We start from the raw sequence: 20,411 nt of genomic DNA on the forward strand, positions 1-20,411 counted from the left end.
TTCCTAAGGAAATTGAATATAGACTTGTCTTGGGACCTGGCAATACCATTGCTAGGTTTATACCCAAAAGAACTGAGAGCAGTGACATGAATAGATATCTGCATGCTGATGTTCATGGCAGTGTTATTCATGATAGTCAAAAGTTGGAAATAACTCAGGTGTCCATCCACTGAAGAAAAGGTAAATAAATTGTGGAGTATACACACAATGGAATATTATGCAGTGGTAAGAAGAAATGAAGTAATGAAACATAAGAACTCAGATGAACCTGGAGGACATCATATTGAATGAAGCAAGCCAAACACAAAATGACAAATACTGAATGATTGCCCTATTTTGAACTAAATATATTAGGTGAAACATAAATCTATTATGTGAAATGTGAGTATGGGTAGAATTGCATAAGACCATTTTTCTTTGAAGCTGACAAATGTAAGTTAATAGAACAAAATGTTAATATCAGACAAAAAACAACAACATTACACTAAATGAAGGAGACCAGACACAGAGTACTACATACTGTATGATTCCATTTATATAAAATGTAAATATAAATCAATTTATAAAGATGACAGGAGATTAGTGGTTATATATTTCAAGGAAGGAATGCTAAGGGGTATGGAGTCTTTCTTTTTGGAGTAATGAAATTGTTCTACAATTTTTGAGATGATGAGTGTACAGCATTATGATTATACTAAAAGTCATTGATTATACACTTTGAATAGAATAACCAGAAACAGCAGCTATGTACAATGGGGGAAGCATAGAGAGAATGAGAGGTGAGGAATTTTCTCATTTGTCTGTTTGTTGTATATTATTATATTGAAATAATGAAAATGCTCTAGTAATGACTGAAGTGATGAGCACACAACTATGTGATTATACCAGATGCCATTGATTGTACACTTTGGATGAATTATATTTATTAATATATATCAATAAAATTGATTTGTTAAAAAAAATCACCCCTCCCTCCACTTGGTTGGTGAGCACTGAAAGTAGGTTCTGTATGCAAAGTTCTGCACACAAAGAGTAGTGTCTTATCCCTCATAGTGCTCTGTGGTGGTCCTAACTAGATTTTTCTGTTTCTACTTTCACATTCTGTCACCAGACCTGTGTTATAAAATCTATTATTCTAATCTTTTCAAAAACAGTCTCATTTACTATGTATCTTTTCTTCGTTAGAAAGAACATTTCTTCTTCTCTCATCTACCCATTTTCCTCCCTCATCTACCCATTTTCAAGTCTTCTCCATCCTAAGTTTCCTTTCAACCTCCATTGCCAGGGCCTTGGGTCTCATCAAATCTTGCTTCTTCCATACAGTATGCACATAACCAGTTTCTTTGCTTCTATTTTTTCCCTACTTTGTTACTAAACTACAAATCTGGTCTTGTCCCTGAACTTCTAAATGCTTACTCAATTAAACTCAATCTTGGCTTGCCCCAAAGCCCTCTTCTAAGAACACTTTGTTTTGTGAAATATCTTGATGGACATTTTGGTTGGAGGAAAATAGTCTTTGGAGAAAAGAAGAGCTTGGAAGTGAGAAAAAGAGGTAAGTAATTTGCTCTGGATAAGATATGGATAGGACTTGTAGGGCTTGACAGTTGTATTAGTCAGCCAAAGGGGTGCAAAATACCAGAAATCTTCTATAAAGGGTATTTATTTGGGGTAAAAGTTTACAGTCACAAGGCCTAAGGAGTCCAACTTAAGGTACCATAAGAAGTACTTTCTCACCAAAGTCTCAATTGCCACATGTTGAAGCAAGATGGCAGGTAATCTCTGCTTGGTCTCTCCTTCCTTCTTCCTCATAAAGATCTGTGGACCCAGTTTCTTCTGATCTCATCTATAGGCTGGCACAGGGTTTATTTTTTCTGGGTCTTCTCAGCTGCTTAGCTGCTCTGTTTTCTTCAGCTGCAAATTATTGGTTGAATGATTCATCTCTCCCCGGGGGCCCCAGGATCAAACATGATGGAGCTCTCTCCTCTTCTGTGTGTCTTCCTGAGTGAGTGTCCATTAATATAGGCTCACCAAGGAGGCAGAGGCACAACCTGAGTCACGCCTTACTGATGTGGTTGAATCAAAAGCCCTAAATTAAGTCAATTTAATTTAAACGTAAACTTAAAACCTTTGAATTTAATACAATCAAAGAGTATCACTCCCATGGAGTTGGACTCAGATGTGATCTTTCTACACACACCTCTTCTGTTACTTTTACTGAACCTGTGGTTGGCACTGCGGTTGGTGTATACCCAGGAGACTTCAATCTCTGGACTGCCCATGTGCCAGCTGGGCCCTGAGCCTCAGCAGAGTTGCAGCTCCTACTCTCCAGTTTGTTGGACTTGCACAGGTCAGCTAACAGGGAGGTGAAAATGGTCAACCACCACACCAGGGAATCGAGAGTGCCTACAACTCTAAGCAGGAGAATTGCATCCATCAGCCCTGTGGGATCTAAGCCTCCTCTCGATATAGAGATGGAGTGGTCATCACCAACCCAGAGTCCACAGGATGGAGGAATAAAATATGGATTAGAGTGAACTTACTGGTATTCTACTATAGAACTATTGTGACTAGTAATGGAAGAAACTAGCATTGATCTGGAGAAAGTGGCCACAGTAGTTGCTGAGGGCAGGGAGAGGGAAGAAGAGATGAGATGTGGGGGCATTTTCAGGACTTGGAGTTGTCCTAAATGATATTGCAGGGACAAATGCTGGACATTATATATCCTGCCATAACCCACTGAATGTACTGGGGGAGAGTGTAAACTACGATATAGACAATAATCAATGCAGGTCAGCAGTGCTCCAAAATGTATTCACCAAATGCAAAGAATATACCACAATGATGAAAGAGGTTATTGATGTGGGAGGAGTGGGGAGTTGGGGTGTGGGGTATGTGGGAACCTCTTATATTTTTTAATGTAACATTTTTTGTGATGTATGTATTTAAAAAAAAAGACAATTTAATATAAAAAAAAGCAACATTTAGAAATAAAAACTGCTGGTAAAAGTAAAAAAAAAAAAAAAAAAAAGAAATAAAATAAAAGTGATAAAAAAAAAAGTATCACACCCAGAGAAATAGACAAGTTTACAAACATAATCTTTCTCTTTTTTGCGGTTCACAAAAATAATCTCAAACTGCCACAACCGTGATCAGGCTAGAGAGCAGAAGGTGAGGTTGGTGGGGAGAGGCGGCCCATCAATGGGGTTGGAGGCTGGAGCCAGAAAGGAGGGTCAGTGGACGTTTCCAAGAGGCAAGAATGATTGAGAATTGAAGAGTCTTATATTCAATTGTAATTGCTCTCTGCTGGGATGAACCCCTTATATCTCCCATCTCTGACCCAAACTTTCCATAAAATTCACTGCACACTCAACTTTGAGTTGCTGATATTTTAGGGAGAGGAGAGACTGGGGGTGGTATCTGGCTACAAATGAGGTAGAGAAAAGGGGCAACAAGAAGAGAAATGCAGAGTGGAGACAGAGACTTCCCCACCAATTCCCTAGATACATTGAGAAGGACTCTAGATTTTCCATTTTACTTAAATATTTCATGCCAAATTGACCTCAGGAAGTCAGAGAGTTTAGGAGCAAAACTCATCCATTACAGATGCGGCAGACAGCAAATTTTCCCTTTCCTTTTTTTTTTTAAATCAATAGAACCTTGACAAAGCACCCAGTTAGAAGTCTACATTTCTTAGCCTCATTTGCTGTGGCTATAAGAGCCTTCTTGAAAAGGAAACAGAAAGGTGGGGAAAGACCTGTTCCATCTTTTTGTTCTCCTTCCTGCCTTCTGGAACTCAGACATACTGGCTGGAGCTCCAGCAGCTATATTGGATCTTGAAGTGTCTTGAGAATGGAGGCCAAGAAACCAGATGATCAAGCAGAGAGTTAAAGGGGCCCGAGTCCCTGGGACTGTAGAGTCACAGAAGCAGCCCCCTCTAGATGTCTTTTCCACAAGTTGCATGCAGTTCCATCTAATCCTTATTTGCTAATACAGCAGTGGAAGAGCAAAGTGATTAAGAAGTGGGCTCTGGAGTCAGACAGTGTTCACTCCATTCTTTACTCTGTCAGTTCTTAAGCAGGAACCTTAGGCAAGTTACCAAGTTGGTCAGAAGCCTGTTTTCTCATCTGTAATATAAGGATATTACAACCCTTATTGCATAGGGTTGTTGTGAGGATTAAGTGAAAAAATGTGTTATGCACGAAAACTCTTTTGGTTCAAAGAAGTGCTCAATAAACTGTAGCTGCTGCTGCTCCTATTACTCCTACGACTGCTGTTGTTACTACTCTGAGTACTATTGCCAGAGGTTAGTTATCAGGCTTGATTTCCCTCTCCATCAATAAGTGATAAATCCTTTAGGGTAAAGACAATTTCTTATTTGTTTTTGGTACAGCCTCAGAATTGGGTATATGGTCCATTTTACTGAACCATATTTTATTAGAGTTCTGCTGACCACTTATGAGTAGATGATAAAAAATTACGTGAGGCAGGCAACTGATGCTGTGTATTCATATTGTCATTTAATCCTTACCCAAAGCATTTGAGAGACAGTCTTGGAGAATTACTGTAGACAGTACCTGAACTAAGGGGTCGTTCAGGCCTATATTCTGTTTGAGGTTCGATTTTAGTAATATTAAAACAGTGCTAGAAATAAACTCAGAAAAAAAAGTCAAGCTTGCCACCGGTCCCCTCTTCTTGGGGCAGGTGGCTTGAATGGCCAGACATTAGCATGATGGCTTTGCTTTGTGTTTTGTTCCCAGCCTACTGATTTAGAGAAACTCCATGTACCTTCCCACTCTCAACAGGCTGCACGTAGGAACCAGGAAGAAAAACTACTTCCCCCTAATTGACTTATACCATCTGGTATACACAAAAGGATTTTTTTTAGGTTTGGCATTGTCGTGTGACCGTGTTGTGGCAATAGGGTTTTCAAAGAGTAGATAAGACCTTTCACCACAAGAGGTGAGGGTTGTAGCACAAGCTGCTTCCTATGATAAGGCTGCCTCCGCTTGTGACAGGACTGTGTGCAGTTACCACGCTGGGGCAGAACTGGTAGGGGGACCTGTGGAAGTTATTGTAATTTTGGGTTTTGTCAGATGGTCAAGAAAGTGGCTCTCTTTCTGAGTCAGATTTGTTTCAAGGTATAAACTGATTTGTATGGCATGGGAATACTGCAAGGCCAAGAAAATCTTTTAAGATTCTGCTGACCAAATCATTTCTATCTTAACATATATTTCCTCTTCTTGCAAGTCATGGCTCTGGCAGAAGGAAGGTTCTAGTCCCTCTAAAGCAGGGGTTCTTAACCTTTTTTGTTTCACGAATTCCTTTGCCAGGCAGGTGAAAACCATGGACCCCTTACTAAGTCCACACTATACTGTGTAATTTTTAATAAATGTATCACACCTCCACCAACACATCCCCACAAGAGTACTGTTTTTTTGAATTTCAACTCAAGCTCACGATAGTTGTTAACCCTGGTGGCACATTAGAATCCCCTGGGGAACTTAAAAAAAAACACACCCTGGATCCACCCCATCCCTGTGATTTAGAATTGCTAGAAGTGGGGAGTTTGGGGTATGGAGGAGGGGAGGAGCCTGCCATCAGTATTTTAAAAAAGAAATAAACAGAAATTAAAGAAAATCAAAAGACAAGCCACAAACTGGGAGAAAATATTTACAAGCCACATATCTGATAAAGGACTTATATCCAGAATATATAAGAAGGAACTCTTAAAATTTAATAATAGGAAAACACAGAATTCAACTTAAAATTGGGCCAAAGATTTGAGCAGACATGTCACCAGAAAAGATATATGGGTGGCAATTAAACACATAAAAAGATGTCCAACGTCATTAGTGATTAGGGAAATGCAAACTAAAACCACAACGAGACACCACTATATACCTATTAAAATAGTAATGACTAAAACAAAACACCTGACAATCCTGATGCTGTCAAGGAACAGAGCAACTGAAACTTCCACATACAGCTGGGTGGGAATGCAAAATGGTACAGCCAATTTGGAGAAAAAGTTAGGCAATTTGTTATAAAGTTGAATACACATTTCCCAGACAAACCAGCAATTCCTCACTCCTAGGTCATTTCTAGGTCTCTCAAGAGAAATCGACAACTGGCGTTTATACAAAAACCTGTATGTGAATTGTTTCTAGTGGCTTTATTCATAATGGCCCTGAAGTGGAAGCTACTCAAATGCCCTTCAAAATGGTGACTGCCTATCAGAATTTCCTTTATCCACATGATGGGTTACTACTCATTGGGAACACCAGCCACACATGCAACAACATGACTGTGTTATACTGAGTGAAAGAAACCAAACTCAAAAGGCTGTGCACCATATGATTCAATTTATAGGACATTCTGGAAAAGGTAAAACTATAGGGACAAAAAACCATCAGTGGTCTGCAGGAGCTGTGGTGGGGAGAAGTGGATTACAAAGGGGCAGCATTGAAGGAACTTTTTGGGATGATAGAACTGTTTTGTATCTTGACTGTGGTGGAGGTTATATAAGTGAATGTGTTGTCAAAAGTCACAGAAGTGTACATTAAAAAGGGTGAATTTACTGTCTGTAATTACAGTTCAACAAAATCAACCCCTTCCTCAAAATCCATTATTTAAAAAAAAGTTCTCCAAAACATTTAAATTCATAGCCAAGTTGAGAAATACTGTTGGTATAACAGATTTTAACCTAGGCTCTGTTATTTAGACTTTAGTTTCCTCAAATGTAAAATTGAAGATAATAAAATCTACTTGTAGAGATAGTGTGAGCTTTAAATGTGATAATGTATAGCATGTTCTCACTTCCCTCATCTAGCCTAGACCATGTGGTTCAGCACTATTTACTCTTCCTTTGCAAACCCATTGTTCATCTCTGCCTCTACCTGTAAAGGACTAAACCTAGTAATCCTAACTTTTCATTTACTCCACTGCTGCAATCAAGCAGGGATTGTTGCTGTTGAAAAATGAACAACCGTGGAGACTAGACTTTCCTTTAAACTTTATTGTACAGTCCATGCTGCCTGTTTGATACGGCATCTGTCAGCAAAGGTGTCAGTTGTGTTTTTCCTACTCTAGCAATATGACCCAAAAAAAGCAAATCAGATCCCTTTCATGATATTTGACATGGGAATGTTAGATGTGGATATGTTTTCATTTGGGGTTGTGGTGAGTAAAGATGAAGATATAGTTTCCTGAAGATGAAGCCAATACACAGAGAAGAAGAACCAAGAGCTGGAGAGAGAGAAAGCACATGACAACACTGAGCCATGGATCCAGTCGCTGAACCAATACAGTTCCTATCCACCTTCATCTAGGTTGTGTTGTACCACTGTGGCTTTACACAGGAAGAACCTTGAGTAATAGACTTCAGGGGCGGGACAGTGAGCATAGAGAAGGGGGATTTATTTGAGAAGATTTTGGAGGTAAAACTGGTGGAACTTGTGATTGAATGTGATGATGAGGCAGAAAGTGGTGAAAATGAGGAGTGATCACTGAAAGGATTTGACAAAAGACAAGTGAAAGAACAGTGGGCCCAGTTGAGGGAGCCTGGAGACCATAGTTCTATGGTGTGCTCATCCATGTGATTGTGTGTTCACTCCAAACAGCTCTTATTCACCCGTACAGACTGGAGAAGGCAGAGATTCTGGGCTGGATTTTATTGGGCAGTTTCAAGTTAACACATGATGTCACGGAATGTGAAGTTGGAAAGAGATGTGTGCAATCAGTGCTTTGCGTAGCTGGTGCGAGCTGGCTCTACACAACTCTGGTTGGCTGGGCCAATCTTAGGCTCCACCTGAGCAGTGCAGAAGTCTGGGCTATAAAGTGCCCATGAGCACATGGTCAAGGAGGCTCTCAAGATGCAAGGAGATGCACTGGGTCCTGTTCTGGTTTCTAAATGTAATGTAGCTCTGTGAAGAATAAAATGTAGGAGCTCCATTCACAGAAATCATCATGGTCTAGGGGACAGGCCATAATAGGATGGGATCCAGAGGAGACCCTGCAGCCTGCATCATGGACAGGACCCTAAGGCATCTGTGCCCTGTGGAGTCTCCACTAGTTATAAGTCTCTATCTCCTCCAAATAATTAAAAATTTTTTTATTCCATTCTCATGTATACAATTTAACATCTCCTTTTAATCACATTCAGATATGTATTTCAGTGCTGTTGGTTGCATTCACAATGTTGTGCTACCATGACCACAATCAGAGTAATAGAATTTCAAGTATCCAAGAAATTCAGCATGTGAATAATTTATTTTCATTGATAAGGGAAAAAAACCCTCTGTTCTGCAAGAAACTCAATTATTTGAATATTCATGCCTATGAGATAGAGACTTTAGGAAAAAGGGATGATAGTAAAACCAAGAAGGAAGATTAGAAATGACAGCAGATAACAAATTTACTCTGGAAACATTTTCTTCAAATTAAAAAGATGGCAAAAATAAACCAGTGAACTTTCTGGGTGTATGTGATGATCTGGCTGTGCATCACACATGGATGAAGACTGTTTAATCTGCATGTACCATATTAAGGCAGGGCTTTTCTTGTGACTGAATGCATTTTGTACACATAACTCCCAATGTGATTTAGGATTTCCACTTCTCTTGAAACATTTGAAGAGACCATGACATTCACTGTCACTACATGGACTGACCCACATGATCTGCCACCAAAAATCTAGCGAAGCCTCATGCTTTTGCAATTTGACCATCAAGAAGCAGAAAATTTCCCTTTTCCTATTTTTTCAAGTTGTCTTTTGACCTACTCTTGGAGTTCTGGGCAGATGCTTTAGTTTGGAATGCAGAGGAGGAAGAGTTAAGAGGAAAAAGAAATAGGAGGGCCATGTCACAAGTTATCAACATGTATATCCTGGTACCTTATTTAAACACATATGGATTTTATGACTCTCGAGGGGAAAGAAGGAATTAGGTGAGCAGCCTCGGTAGGAGGTGCTTGTGGCAGATGGTGCCCTGTGATTCTCACAGTGGCTTTTCCTAGGGAGACTTCCTTCTGTTTGTGGGTCACAATGCCAGTTGGAGGCTCATCAAATCCCAATCAAATCAGCTTTATGGACTTGTCATTTTGCAACTTTCCTTATCCTTTGTTTATTATTTACATCCTAGCTGCTCCCAGGGTTTGACCCATCTTCCAAAGAAAGGGAAAGTTTTAATAAAAATAGAACTCTAAGTACAGGAATGGGAAGTTAGCAGATGCCTGGGCACCAGAATAATTCTTTTTATTGAAAAACCAAAGAAAATGGAGTCAAACTTAGCCCTGAACTCCCTGGCAGCCAAGGCAAAAAGGCAACATGATGAAACCACTTCTCTGCCACTCCATACATCTCACCACTGAAGACTCTGGAAGTGGGATGAACAGTAACGAGGCTGGCAAACATGCTTTCACAGGTCTTCCCTTGTGCGCCGAGGCTTACCTGATAATATGGATGCAACGGCTGCGATGATGAAGGACACAATGACGCCAGGTCCTGCCATTTCTTTGGCCACCAGGCCGGACACCACATACATGCCAGTGCCCACACAGCTGCCGACGCCCAGCGAGATAAGGTCCATGGTGGTGAGCACCTGGGCTAGCTTGGTGCCATGTGCTGTGGTGGCCCCAGTTCCCTCCAGCATGGACTCCACTGGTTTGGTACGCAGGATCCTGGAATGCATGGCATACCAGGCAGACCCCCACTGCACCCGCCGGGGGTCCAGGGAGGCGAGGAAGCCACTCATCTTGACTGATCGGCGTTGTGGTGGAGGTCTGCTGATGGAAGAGGCCTACCGGAAGCTTAGCGGTTGGTTCTGGAAGTCATCTAGTGAACAGGGATCTCCCTTTAGGAAAAGTCCAGAGGGAGCCGGGGCAGCCTTCTCCTGGGCATGAGTGTCTGCAGGGAAAACACAAAGGGGAGGATCAGACTCAGTGGGAAATGAACCATGACTTGGAGGCACAGTTGGAAGTTAACGTACTGAACTGGCAGGACAGGTCTGTCCTGTGTACTCCTAGTGTGGGAGGAATGCATTTCTCCTCTGCGGTCCCCTGCAGCCCTAGATGACAGTCGGTAGCTTGTTCAGCCTCACAGGGTCTTTCTGAAAAGGACGGTCTGAATCAGGACACTGATGCTTATTGCTCTGGCATTATTGCCTGTAAGATCATTTACTTCTCTTTCAGTCTCAGCAATTCAATGGGGAAAAGAAAATCTTTCTCCTAGTGTTGATGCGACTAAATTAGTTTATATTCAGAAAGAGCATAAGGCAATGCTTGGCACATGGAAAATGGTCATCCAACCCAACTCAGAAACTTTTTTATTTTTATAGGTCCCGGGGGCTGGGAATCGAACCCAGGACCTCATATGTGTGAAGTTGGTGTTCAACCATTGAGCCACATCAGCTTCTCTGGACTTTTTCATTTGTTTCTACTTGTTGTTTGATTTTTGTTTTTCTCAAGAGGCACTGGGAACTGAACCTGGGACCTCCCATGTGGGAGGCAGGTGCTCACCGCTTGAGCCACATCCACTCTGTCAGAATATTTCTTTCTTATCTGGCTCTGTCGAGACTATGTTTGTGATTCTTGGGCATATTCTCTGGGGATACAGTGTCCTCACTTTTTATAAGGATGTTAGATTCATGACTCTCAAGAGAGACAATTTCACTACATAAGGTTGTTTTGGAATTTTGATCTCAAAGTAAATAAGTGTTATATATATATATATATTTTGTTCTCAAAGTTTGGGATGGTGGGTAGTGTTCCAGAGATGCTAAATTCAGTGGGCTTCTTCAGAGGTTAAATGTCCTACTATGTGTGAGACAGAGCCACGTGACTTTCAAATATTTCTCTGGACATCCCTGTAGATGAAAAATCTGGTTATGATTATTTGAGCTCAGAGTCTAACTCAGCTTTACATATAACCTATGGGCATTTTTGGGGGGATGGTTTTAACATATAGGTGCATTGAATTTTTCAGCAATGCAACTATAGAATAAATGAATTCAAGATTATGATTTGTTTGGTTTGGGGCTTTGGAAAGATTTGTTCCCCATTCCTGAAAACCACAGCACCTATGGCCATGTCACCCATGGCACACTTTTTCACGCAACAACAGCCACTGCTCAGGATGGATGCACTTGTGGTGACGCTTCACATAATGCAAGCCTGTGACAACTGCACTTTGTCTTCTAGTGTGGACATAAACGAGCATTTACATTCTGAACTATGTGTTACATGTGTGGGCATGTAGGTGGGTTATCTAGGAATTTCACTTCAGGATATTAAGGAGAAGTGTGACAAAATATGTATTATAAAAAGGGATCTTGGGTCTGATAGGGTGGTGAACTGTGGTATGAGATGATTTCTTTCAAATTAGAAAACACCAAGATAATATGAATCTACTTTCCTTTGGAAGCCAGAAACTTTATCAAACTCAACAGAGCATTTTTTAGAGAACAGCCCCAATTGATTCTAAGTACTGTGCTGATATATTTGGGAGATTTGCATTCATAATAAGTCCCTGTCCATGTCATCTACTAATAGTATTAATTAATACCACTTAGCACTTAATGTAACACTTGTCTGCTTCTAAAGGCTTTGCAAGTGAAAGCTAATTAGAAGAATCAGGTGGAATGTGGTAGTTTGATTCACAGGGGTTGGGTGACCGTGCTTCTGGTTTCATTTTTGCTTATATTTGACAGTGTTGCCTTGTGCTGTGTTTTTATTGTTGACTACAGCTTAAATATCACTGTGGTTGGATAGTGCCCTTGTATATGATAGACCCATTTGAAAATCTACGAGTGTCTGCATGTATTCATTTATTTAGGGTTTCTGGACTTGTGAAAAAATATGCCCCATGTATACCAAGGGTGCAAGAACACCTGCTTTGGTTGAGGTCTTGTGGAAAAATTATATATATATACATATGTATTCAGTTGCAACTCATCCAGCATGTACTGGTTATCCATTCCGTGCTGGGCATGGGGCCAGGCCTGGGGAGGTAAAGGCCTGGGCACTGATCTCATGGAGCTTCCAGTCTAAACTGGGGGAGAAAGGACACCCAAATCACAATGCAAGTGAGAAGGTATTTGTTTGTTTATGGAAAAGCTTATCTTTTATTCTTCTTCTTATAACAAAAGCATAACATGCTTATTGGAGGAAAAGTAGGCAATATAAACAATAAACAAATGTGAGTAATAAATACTACCCATTTTATGATACCCCATCATTAAAACCTGATTTATAGCCTTAGTAGCCTTTCAGACCCTTCTTTACATAAGGATGTTTATACATGTATTTGTCTGTAAGTACATGTGTATTTCTTTTTACAAAAAGGGATTATATAATTATTCTGATTTGAAACTTTTTACAGATAATAAACAGGCCAACAAATAAAACTAGATTGTCCCAGAGAGTGATGAGGGTTATCAAGGAAATAAAAGAGGTGATGGAGAGTAGGGGAGGGTCTCAGAAGACATGGCCTGGGCTCAGGTGATCAGCAGGAGGCAGGGGGACAGGGCTCCCGGCAGAGGGGATCCAGAGGGGACAGCAGCTATGGTCTGTTCTGGGACTGAGTGGGACTGGCTCAGGGCGAGGAGAAGGGCTTGAGAGCTGTGTTAGAGTCTTACGCATCTCAACTAATTCAACCCTCACACAGCCCTTTAATTATCATCTGCTTTAGCTCGCCAGGTGAGCAACCTCATCTGATTCACATTTTTAAAAACTTACTCTAGGGGAGCAGATGTAGCTTCGTGGTTGAGTGCCTGCTTCCCATGGACGAGGTCCTGGGTTCATTCCCCAGTACCTCCTACAAAAAAACAGCATAGTTGAGGTCCAGAACTCATTCTTTTTTTTTTAAAGATTTATTTATTTAATCCACCTCCCCCTCCGGTTGTCTGTTCTCTGTGTCTATTTGCTGCGTCTTGTTTCTTTGTCCGCTTCTGTTGTCGTCAGTGGACGGGAAGTGTGGGTGGCGCCATTCCTGGGCAGGCTGCACTTTCTTTCGCGCTGGGCAGCTCTCCTTATGGGGCGCACTCCTTGCGCATGGGGCTCCCCTACGCGGGGGACACCCTGCGTGGCAGGGCACTCCTTGCGCGCATCAGCACTGCACATGAGCCAGCTCCACATGGGTCAAGGAGGCCCGGAGTTTGAACTGTGGACCTCCCATGTGGTAGACGGACGTCCTAACCACTGGGCCAAGTCCGTTTCCCAAGAACTCATTCTTTAGGTTAGTGCCATGATGGTCATAGAAAGGTGAGTGAGTTGTGGACCTGCTGTCGCTGAGAGGTGGACAAGTACACGAAGAACCTGGTGAAATTCCACAGCATTGTCGCACAGACAAACAGGGAAGCGTGAGGGTGGGACACACTGACCATGGGATGGGTCAGATGTCATGGGTCAGGGGTCAAGGAGGGCATGTGTGCTATTGGAAATGAGAGTGGCCAAAAGGCAGGGCACAACAGTGCTCTTAATGTCAGCTTCTGGAGGGTTCTCTGGCCTTCAGATCCCCTTTGCCAGTGGTTCTCCATCTTGGCCCCATGTTGGAATTATCCGAGGAAATTTCAAAAACACTAATGTCCGGGCCCCGCGTAGAATTGATTTAATTTGCATGGGGTATGGTCCAGGCACAGAATTTTGAAAAGCTTCCCAGTTGATTCTAAAGCAGAACCAGGACAGCGATCCTGGCCCTCGGCCACAAGTAATGACTGACGTGCATGCTCTGCTTCTGTTATAAGAAGAATAAATAAATGAACCCTAAATAGATGAACACACACAGCTGTTTTCCACCGAGAGCCACGAGTCGGACAGGTACCTCCTGCTTCCTTCTCTAGCTGGTCACTGGGCCTCTGAACAACCTTTCGTTGCAATAATGCCTATGGGTGCTGCTCTGCCTGGAGCGTCCCCTCTGACCAGCTCTTCATTGGAACCTGTCACAGGGACACTGAGAAATGAACCAGGCTCCTTAGGGAGGTGACAGTGTCTACGTGCACTCCTTATTCCTGACAATCAGAAACCATGGTGAGAACGTAGTCTCAGCTAGAACAAGGGTTGAGGGTGGGAGCACTCCCTGGCTGTCTCGAATCCCCCTGTGCACCTCTTCTGAGTGCTTGCTTACTTGATGCAACCAGGGGCCTGTGGCACTTCCTTTCTCAGTAGGAAATTTACTGACAGGGAACAAAATGTACAAAGGAAAACATGCTTCTAAGTGACTATTGACAGCATCCATATTCATTACCTCCAGATTATGTTAATCAGAGATAGTTTTGGAAGCGCATGGCTGTCTTTCCAAGATGAGCAATAAATGTGTGGTGTGCTTTTCTCTAGCACTTTAATTCAAGTTTCTCAAAATACTTCACAGCTCTAACTAAGGAGGCTTACAGGGCATCGGAGGAGAGAGCCTTCATTGCGGTATTTATTGGCGTGCTTGAGGTTTCAGTGGGCTCCGAGAATAAAGATGGTAAAGGCAGGCTTGTTTGATGCGGAAAATAATTATGTCTTAGAAGTTTAGTGACTAGGTAAGATTATTGAAATAGTTTGGAGCCTGCCTTTGGATAAGAGGAGAGGGAAAAAAATGAAGGTTAACAAAAACAATCAACAAACGTCATTCCTGTTGATTTTGCAAACACAGTAAGGGATGACAAAAATCCCTTCATGATGTTCCTGATGACTGTCCAGCCCTTGGCAGGACACAGTGGCAGAGAAGCCTAGCTGACAGATACAGCTCCTTCACCTAGCTGGCCAGGCATGCTGGCCATGCAACTCTTTCAATCAGTATCCCCAGACCTCAAGAGTCTGTGGGCAAAAATGAGAGTACAGTGAGAATACAAGTTACCTGGTTTGATGAACCCCACCTGGTGACTGCAGGACCTGAGCTCCCCAACTCCTGCATCTAGGAGTCCTGCGCTGACCTCCCTCCCCACCAGCCTTGCTGCTTCTCCTCCTCTGGACTGAGCTCCTGGCTCCTAATTAAGAACACAATTCAGGAGCCAAATTTCCTGGGTTCAAATCGTAGCTCTGCCCCTTACTTGCTACGTGACCTTGGGCAAAATCTCTCAATGCCTCAGTTTTGCCATCTGCAAAATGCAATAATGGTTCCTACCTTGCAAGATTGTTGTGAGGAGGGAAGGAGTTAACACATGTGAAGCTTTTAGCACAGTGCCTGGCACATGAGTGCCATGTGAGCATCAGCTAGCATCTGTCCACTCTGGCACCCAACCCAGTCCTTTTGCCACCTGTGCCTGACACCCCTCCGACATCCCCCCTCTCTCAGGGCAGCTTTCAGAGAGCCCTCGGGCTGCTCCCTTGCATTAGCCAGGGCTTTTCTCTGTGGAAACTCCCTTGGGTTTCTTCCGGCTACAGACTAACATCCTGGTACTTTCACTCCAAGGTATTCTTGCTTATTTTCTCCTACTTATAGAGAATGGCTTTCTTCTTTCTTGTGTTTTGTTATTTAAAGGCCCCAGAGCAGATTTTGCTTGGACCATTAGGTGTTGCACCTCCTTTTGTTCTTTTGACTTTTCTCCCTGAGGTGCACTTGTACTGTCAGGGGGCTAAGACATGGCGGATCCTTCTGAACTTCATGCCTGTGGCTCACTCTGACTCACTCAGCCAGAATCCTTTATGGTGGTTTCTCTCTTGACTTCCTTGATTCTACTCCACTTCTCCAAGCTTGCCAGATATGGTTATTTGTTTGTACCTCAAATGCCGATGTGCTTGCAAATCAGTCACTACGACTCTACAGGCCAGGTATATCTGAATCTCAGTGTCTGCCCAGCCCTATCTACCCAGCCCTATCTACCAATTTACCAGAACACCCTGGGAAACTGAATTGAGAATCTGTCTTAGTTTGCCAGGGCTGCTATGACAAATACCACAAAACACACTGACTTGAGGAACAGGAGTTTAGTGTCTCAGGGTTTTTGAGGCTAGAAGCCCAACATTAAAGTATTGGAAAAGCTAGCTTTCTCCCAGAGTCCGTAATGTTCCAGCAATTCTCTGTCACATGGTAATCTCTCTTTCCTTGTGCCTTCTCTTTTGGTTTCTGCTGACTTTGGGCTTCTACTTTTATCTTTGGTTTCCTTTGCTTATGAGGACTTCAGTCATATTGGATTAAGTCCCACCTTCATTAACTCTGGCCACACCTTATAAAATAGCCTCTTAAAAGGTCCTATTTATGAATGGGCTCACCCACAGGACTGTGGGTTAGGAATTGAACATGTCTTTTGGGGGGGGGGGGTGGATATGATTCAGCCCCCAACATCTGTGTCCTTGTAACTTTCCCCTGTTTTGTTGTCTGTATCTACATAGATTAGGATGAATCTGACTATAGAGTAAGTCTTTGAGTTTTTGAAGGCAGCTACCATATCTCTTTTTTAGTCTTATCTCCTCTAGACTAAACACCTTCAAGTTCTACAGTGGTCAGCAGTATTTCCAATGTTACTGTTTCCAGATCAATCACATTCTACTTGTACTTCTAGGACAGGTTGCAATTCATTATGACTGATATTTTTGGAGTGTTAGCGGGTATGAGGGGAAATTTTTTTTATCAGTCTGTTCCTTTGTGTGCAAGTATGCATTTGTGTGCACTTGGACGTGCCCCCTAAATCAAACAGTGCTAGTACCTGCCAGATTCACTCAGATGTATGCTTGGCTACAAAGCCAGGGCTCCTGACTTTCAGATTGTTAATCTTCTAAGTTAAATCTTTGCTATGCGTTTGATCAAACCCATTTTCAAGTATTTTTTGATCACCTTCCATATTACTTAACAAAGTGTTAGCCCATAGCATATTCGCTCTTCTCTGACTTACCACGTCCCACTTAAAGGAAACTTTGTGTTTATATTGGGTGCCCCTGGATAATTCAGGGTAACCTCCCCATCTCAAGATCCTTAGTTTAATAATATATGCAAAGTTCCTTTACCTTGTAAGGTTCTGGGGATTAGGATGTGGCTATCTTTGGGGGAGCACATATTTAGCCTAGCCTATCTAAACACCCTTTTTTTTTTTTTACATTAGGATATGTCTTTCCTTTTTTAACATTTACTTGTAGTAACATATATGCAACTCAAAATTTCCCACTGTAATCACTTTCAAGTGTACTATTCTGACGTATTAATTACATTCACCATGCGATGCTATTATATCACTAGAATCCACTACCTCATCCTTTTCATCACCTCAAATAGGAGAAACTCTGTATCCCTTAAGCAATAACTCCCCAACACTCACCATCTTATAGCATGTATCAGCACATTCCTTTTTTACAGTTGAATAGTATTACATTGTATGTATATAGTGCATTTTGTTCATCTATTCATCTGTTGATGGATACTTGTTTTTTCCTCCTTTTTGCTATTGTGAATAATGCTGCTATGAACACTGGTATATAAATACCCGAGTCCCAGTTTTCAATTCTTTTGGTTATATACCATCTTTCTTTCTTTGTTTAATGTTTTTTTAAAAATAAAATTTTATTCAAGTATATCATACATAAACAGTAAGTGCATAGTAAAATAAACACCTTTCTTGAGACATATCTCTTTTCGTATTTCCATACTCTATGGCAGACCGCAACCTTTATCTTTACTCTCTTTTTTCCTGAAAAGAAACATGGCTCAGTTTTCCCCATCCTTTCTCTCCAAAATTCTGTCACTAATTAAAACAAAAATTCAACCCAAATTACATCTACCTCAAGAATGTCCGTGGATAGAGTAATTCACCCAGTGATTCTACAGCTTGAGCACTGGGGTGATTTTTCCAAGACCACACAACAAGGTAATGTAATGTCAGGTGTCCTGACCTCCAGGCCATCGCTTTCCCTTCCACTTCATACTTAAGAAGGGTGACCAGAGCTGCCCACGTTTTCTTTGTATGATGTCACTCTCATGCCATGCTTGGGACAATCCCCAAAGGAAAATTAGCCCAGTCGTCTGTGTGGCAACATGCCTTTTAAATATATTTTTTCCCTTCAAGGGGCTGAGGAAGGGTAGAAGGATAAATTAACCTTTCTCAAAACTCTTCTTGGTGACTTGGCATCCATGGGAATTTCCTCCATCCAATCTGGAAAAGTACAATTCTAACAGGCGTTTTCTAAATGCTTTTTGGGTTGTGTTATTAACCAGTTGGCTTCCTTAGGGTTGCTCAGGAAAATCTGTAAGTAGATAAATCCTTGCAGCTACTTACTCTGGATGTGCCAAGTAGCGTTGCCCACGTGAGATGCTATATCACAAATCAATAACTGCAATTTGGATAATTGCCTTTATGCCTTTGGACTTGGAGCTTGTATTTGAAACTACTTTTTTCTCCATTCACTGTGTCATAACCCATACACAGAACTCTTCCGTACTTTGGTTTCATCTATTCTGCAGGCTGGCTGCTTGTCTCTTTGAGAGGTCTTCCATTGCCCGCCAAAGGGAATTTCTATTATTGCAGGGTGTACATAAAAAAAAAAAAATCAATTTTGTTGATACATATTAATAATGCATGCAATTCATCCAATGTACGATCGATGGTATTTGGTGTAATCACATAGTTGTGTGTTCGTCACTTCAATCATTATTATTTTCATTATTTCAATAATAATAATAAACAAAAAACAAACAAACAAAAAAATTCCTTACTCTCAATCTCTCTATGCTACCCCACATACATACTGTTTCTGGCTATTTGATCCAAAGTTTATAATCAGTAGCTTTTAGTATAATCACAATGTTGTATATTCATCATCTCAAAAATTTTAGAACAATTTCCTTACTCCAAAAAGAAAGACTACACACCCCTTAGCATTCCTTCCTCAGACTTACGTAACCACTAATCACTTTTCAATAAATTTACATTTTATATAAATGAAATTATACAATATGTAGTACTCTGTGTAGGGTCTCCTTCACTTTTTTTTTGTTGTCTGATATTAACATTTTGTACTATTAACTTTCATTTGTTCGGCTTCAAAGAAAAAAGACCTTATATAATCAATTCTACCCATATTCATATTTCACATAATATATTTAGTTCATAATAGGACAATCATACAGTAGTTGTCCTTTTGTGTCTGACTTGCTTCACTAAACCTAGGTTCATCCATGTTGTCATATGTTTCACGACTTCATTTCTTCTAACTGCTGAATAATATTCCATCATGCGTATACTCCACAATTTGTTTATCCATTCATCAGTTGATGGACATCGGGGTTGTTTCCAACTTTTGGCTATCATGAATAATGCTGCTATGAACATCAGTGTGCAGATATCTATTTGTGTCACTGCTCTCAGTTCTTCTGGGTATATACCTAGCAGTGGTATTGCTGGTTCCCACAGCAATTCTATATTCAACTTCTTTAAGAACTGCCAAAACATCCTCCACAGTAGCTGTACCATTCTACATTCTCACCAACAGTGAATGAACATTCCTACCTCTTCACATCCTTGTCTACATTTACAGTTTTCTGACTTTTTAATAGCAGCCAGTCTAATAGGTGTGAAATGACATCTCATTATAGTTTTGATTTGCATTTCCTTAATCGCTAGTGATATTGAACATTTTTTCGTGTGTTTCTTTGCCATTTGTATTCCTTCTTTGGACAGTTGTCTTTTCAAGTCTTTCCCCCACTTTTTAATAGGAACTTCGCCTTTTTATTATTGAGTCGTATGATCTTCCTATATATCATGGATATTAAACCCTTATCAGATATGTGATTCTCAAATATTTTCTCCCATTGTGTGGGCTGCCTTTTCACCTTTTTGACAAAGTCCTTTGAGGGGCAAAAGTGTTGAATTTTGAGAATTTCCCATTTATCTGTTTTTTTGTTGTTGTTGTTACTCGTGCTTTAGGTGTAAGGTTTAAAAAACTACTACCTCCCACAGGATTTTGAAGATGTTTTCCTACATTTTCTTCTAGGAGTTTTATGGTTGTTGTTTTATATTTTAGTCCTTGATCCATTTTGAGTTAATTTTTGAATAAGGTGTCAGATAGGGGTCTTCTTTCTTTCTTTTGGATATTGCTGTCCAGTTCTCTGAGCACAATTTGTTCAACAGACAGTTCTAGCCCAGCTGTGTGGGCTTAACAGCTTTGTCAAAAATCTCTTGACTGTAAATGTGAGGGTCAATTTTAGTTCTCAATTCAGTTCCATTGGTCAATCTGTCTGTCCTTATGCCAGTAACATCCTGTTTTTACCACTACAGCTAAGAAATATGCTTTAAAGTCTGGAAGTGAGAGTCCTCCAACTTCATTCTTTTTTTGAAACATTTTTGATTTTCGGAGCTCTTTACTCTTCCAAATAAACTTGATTATTGGCTTTCTGATTTCCGCTTAAAAGGCTGTTGGGATTTTTATTGAGATTGCATTGAATCTGTCGGTAAATCATTTTAGTAGAATTGACATCTTAATGATATTTAGTCTTCCAATCCATGAAC

At 41.0% G+C, this 20,411-nt stretch overlaps 1 protein-coding gene across 2 annotated transcripts in view; it reads right to left on the reverse strand.

Moving 5' to 3' along the window:
- SLC7A14 (solute carrier family 7 member 14) overlaps positions 1 to 20,411 on the reverse strand; it is a 139,675-nt gene that overhangs the window by 64,320 nt on the left and 54,944 nt on the right. For both annotated transcript variants that reach the window (XM_004447924.4, XM_058295266.2), the window contains exon 2: positions 9,446 to 9,901. In XM_004447924.4, coding sequence (XP_004447981.1) covers positions 9,446 to 9,749 — 304 coding nt within the window. In that variant the 5' untranslated portion in view covers positions 9,750 to 9,901. The remainder of the gene's footprint in view (positions 1 to 9,445; positions 9,902 to 20,411) is intronic.

Source organism: Dasypus novemcinctus, chromosome 4 (genome assembly GCF_030445035.2).
Source record: "Dasypus novemcinctus isolate mDasNov1 chromosome 4, mDasNov1.1.hap2, whole genome shotgun sequence".
Lineage (NCBI taxonomy): Eukaryota > Metazoa > Chordata > Mammalia > Cingulata > Dasypodidae > Dasypus > Dasypus novemcinctus.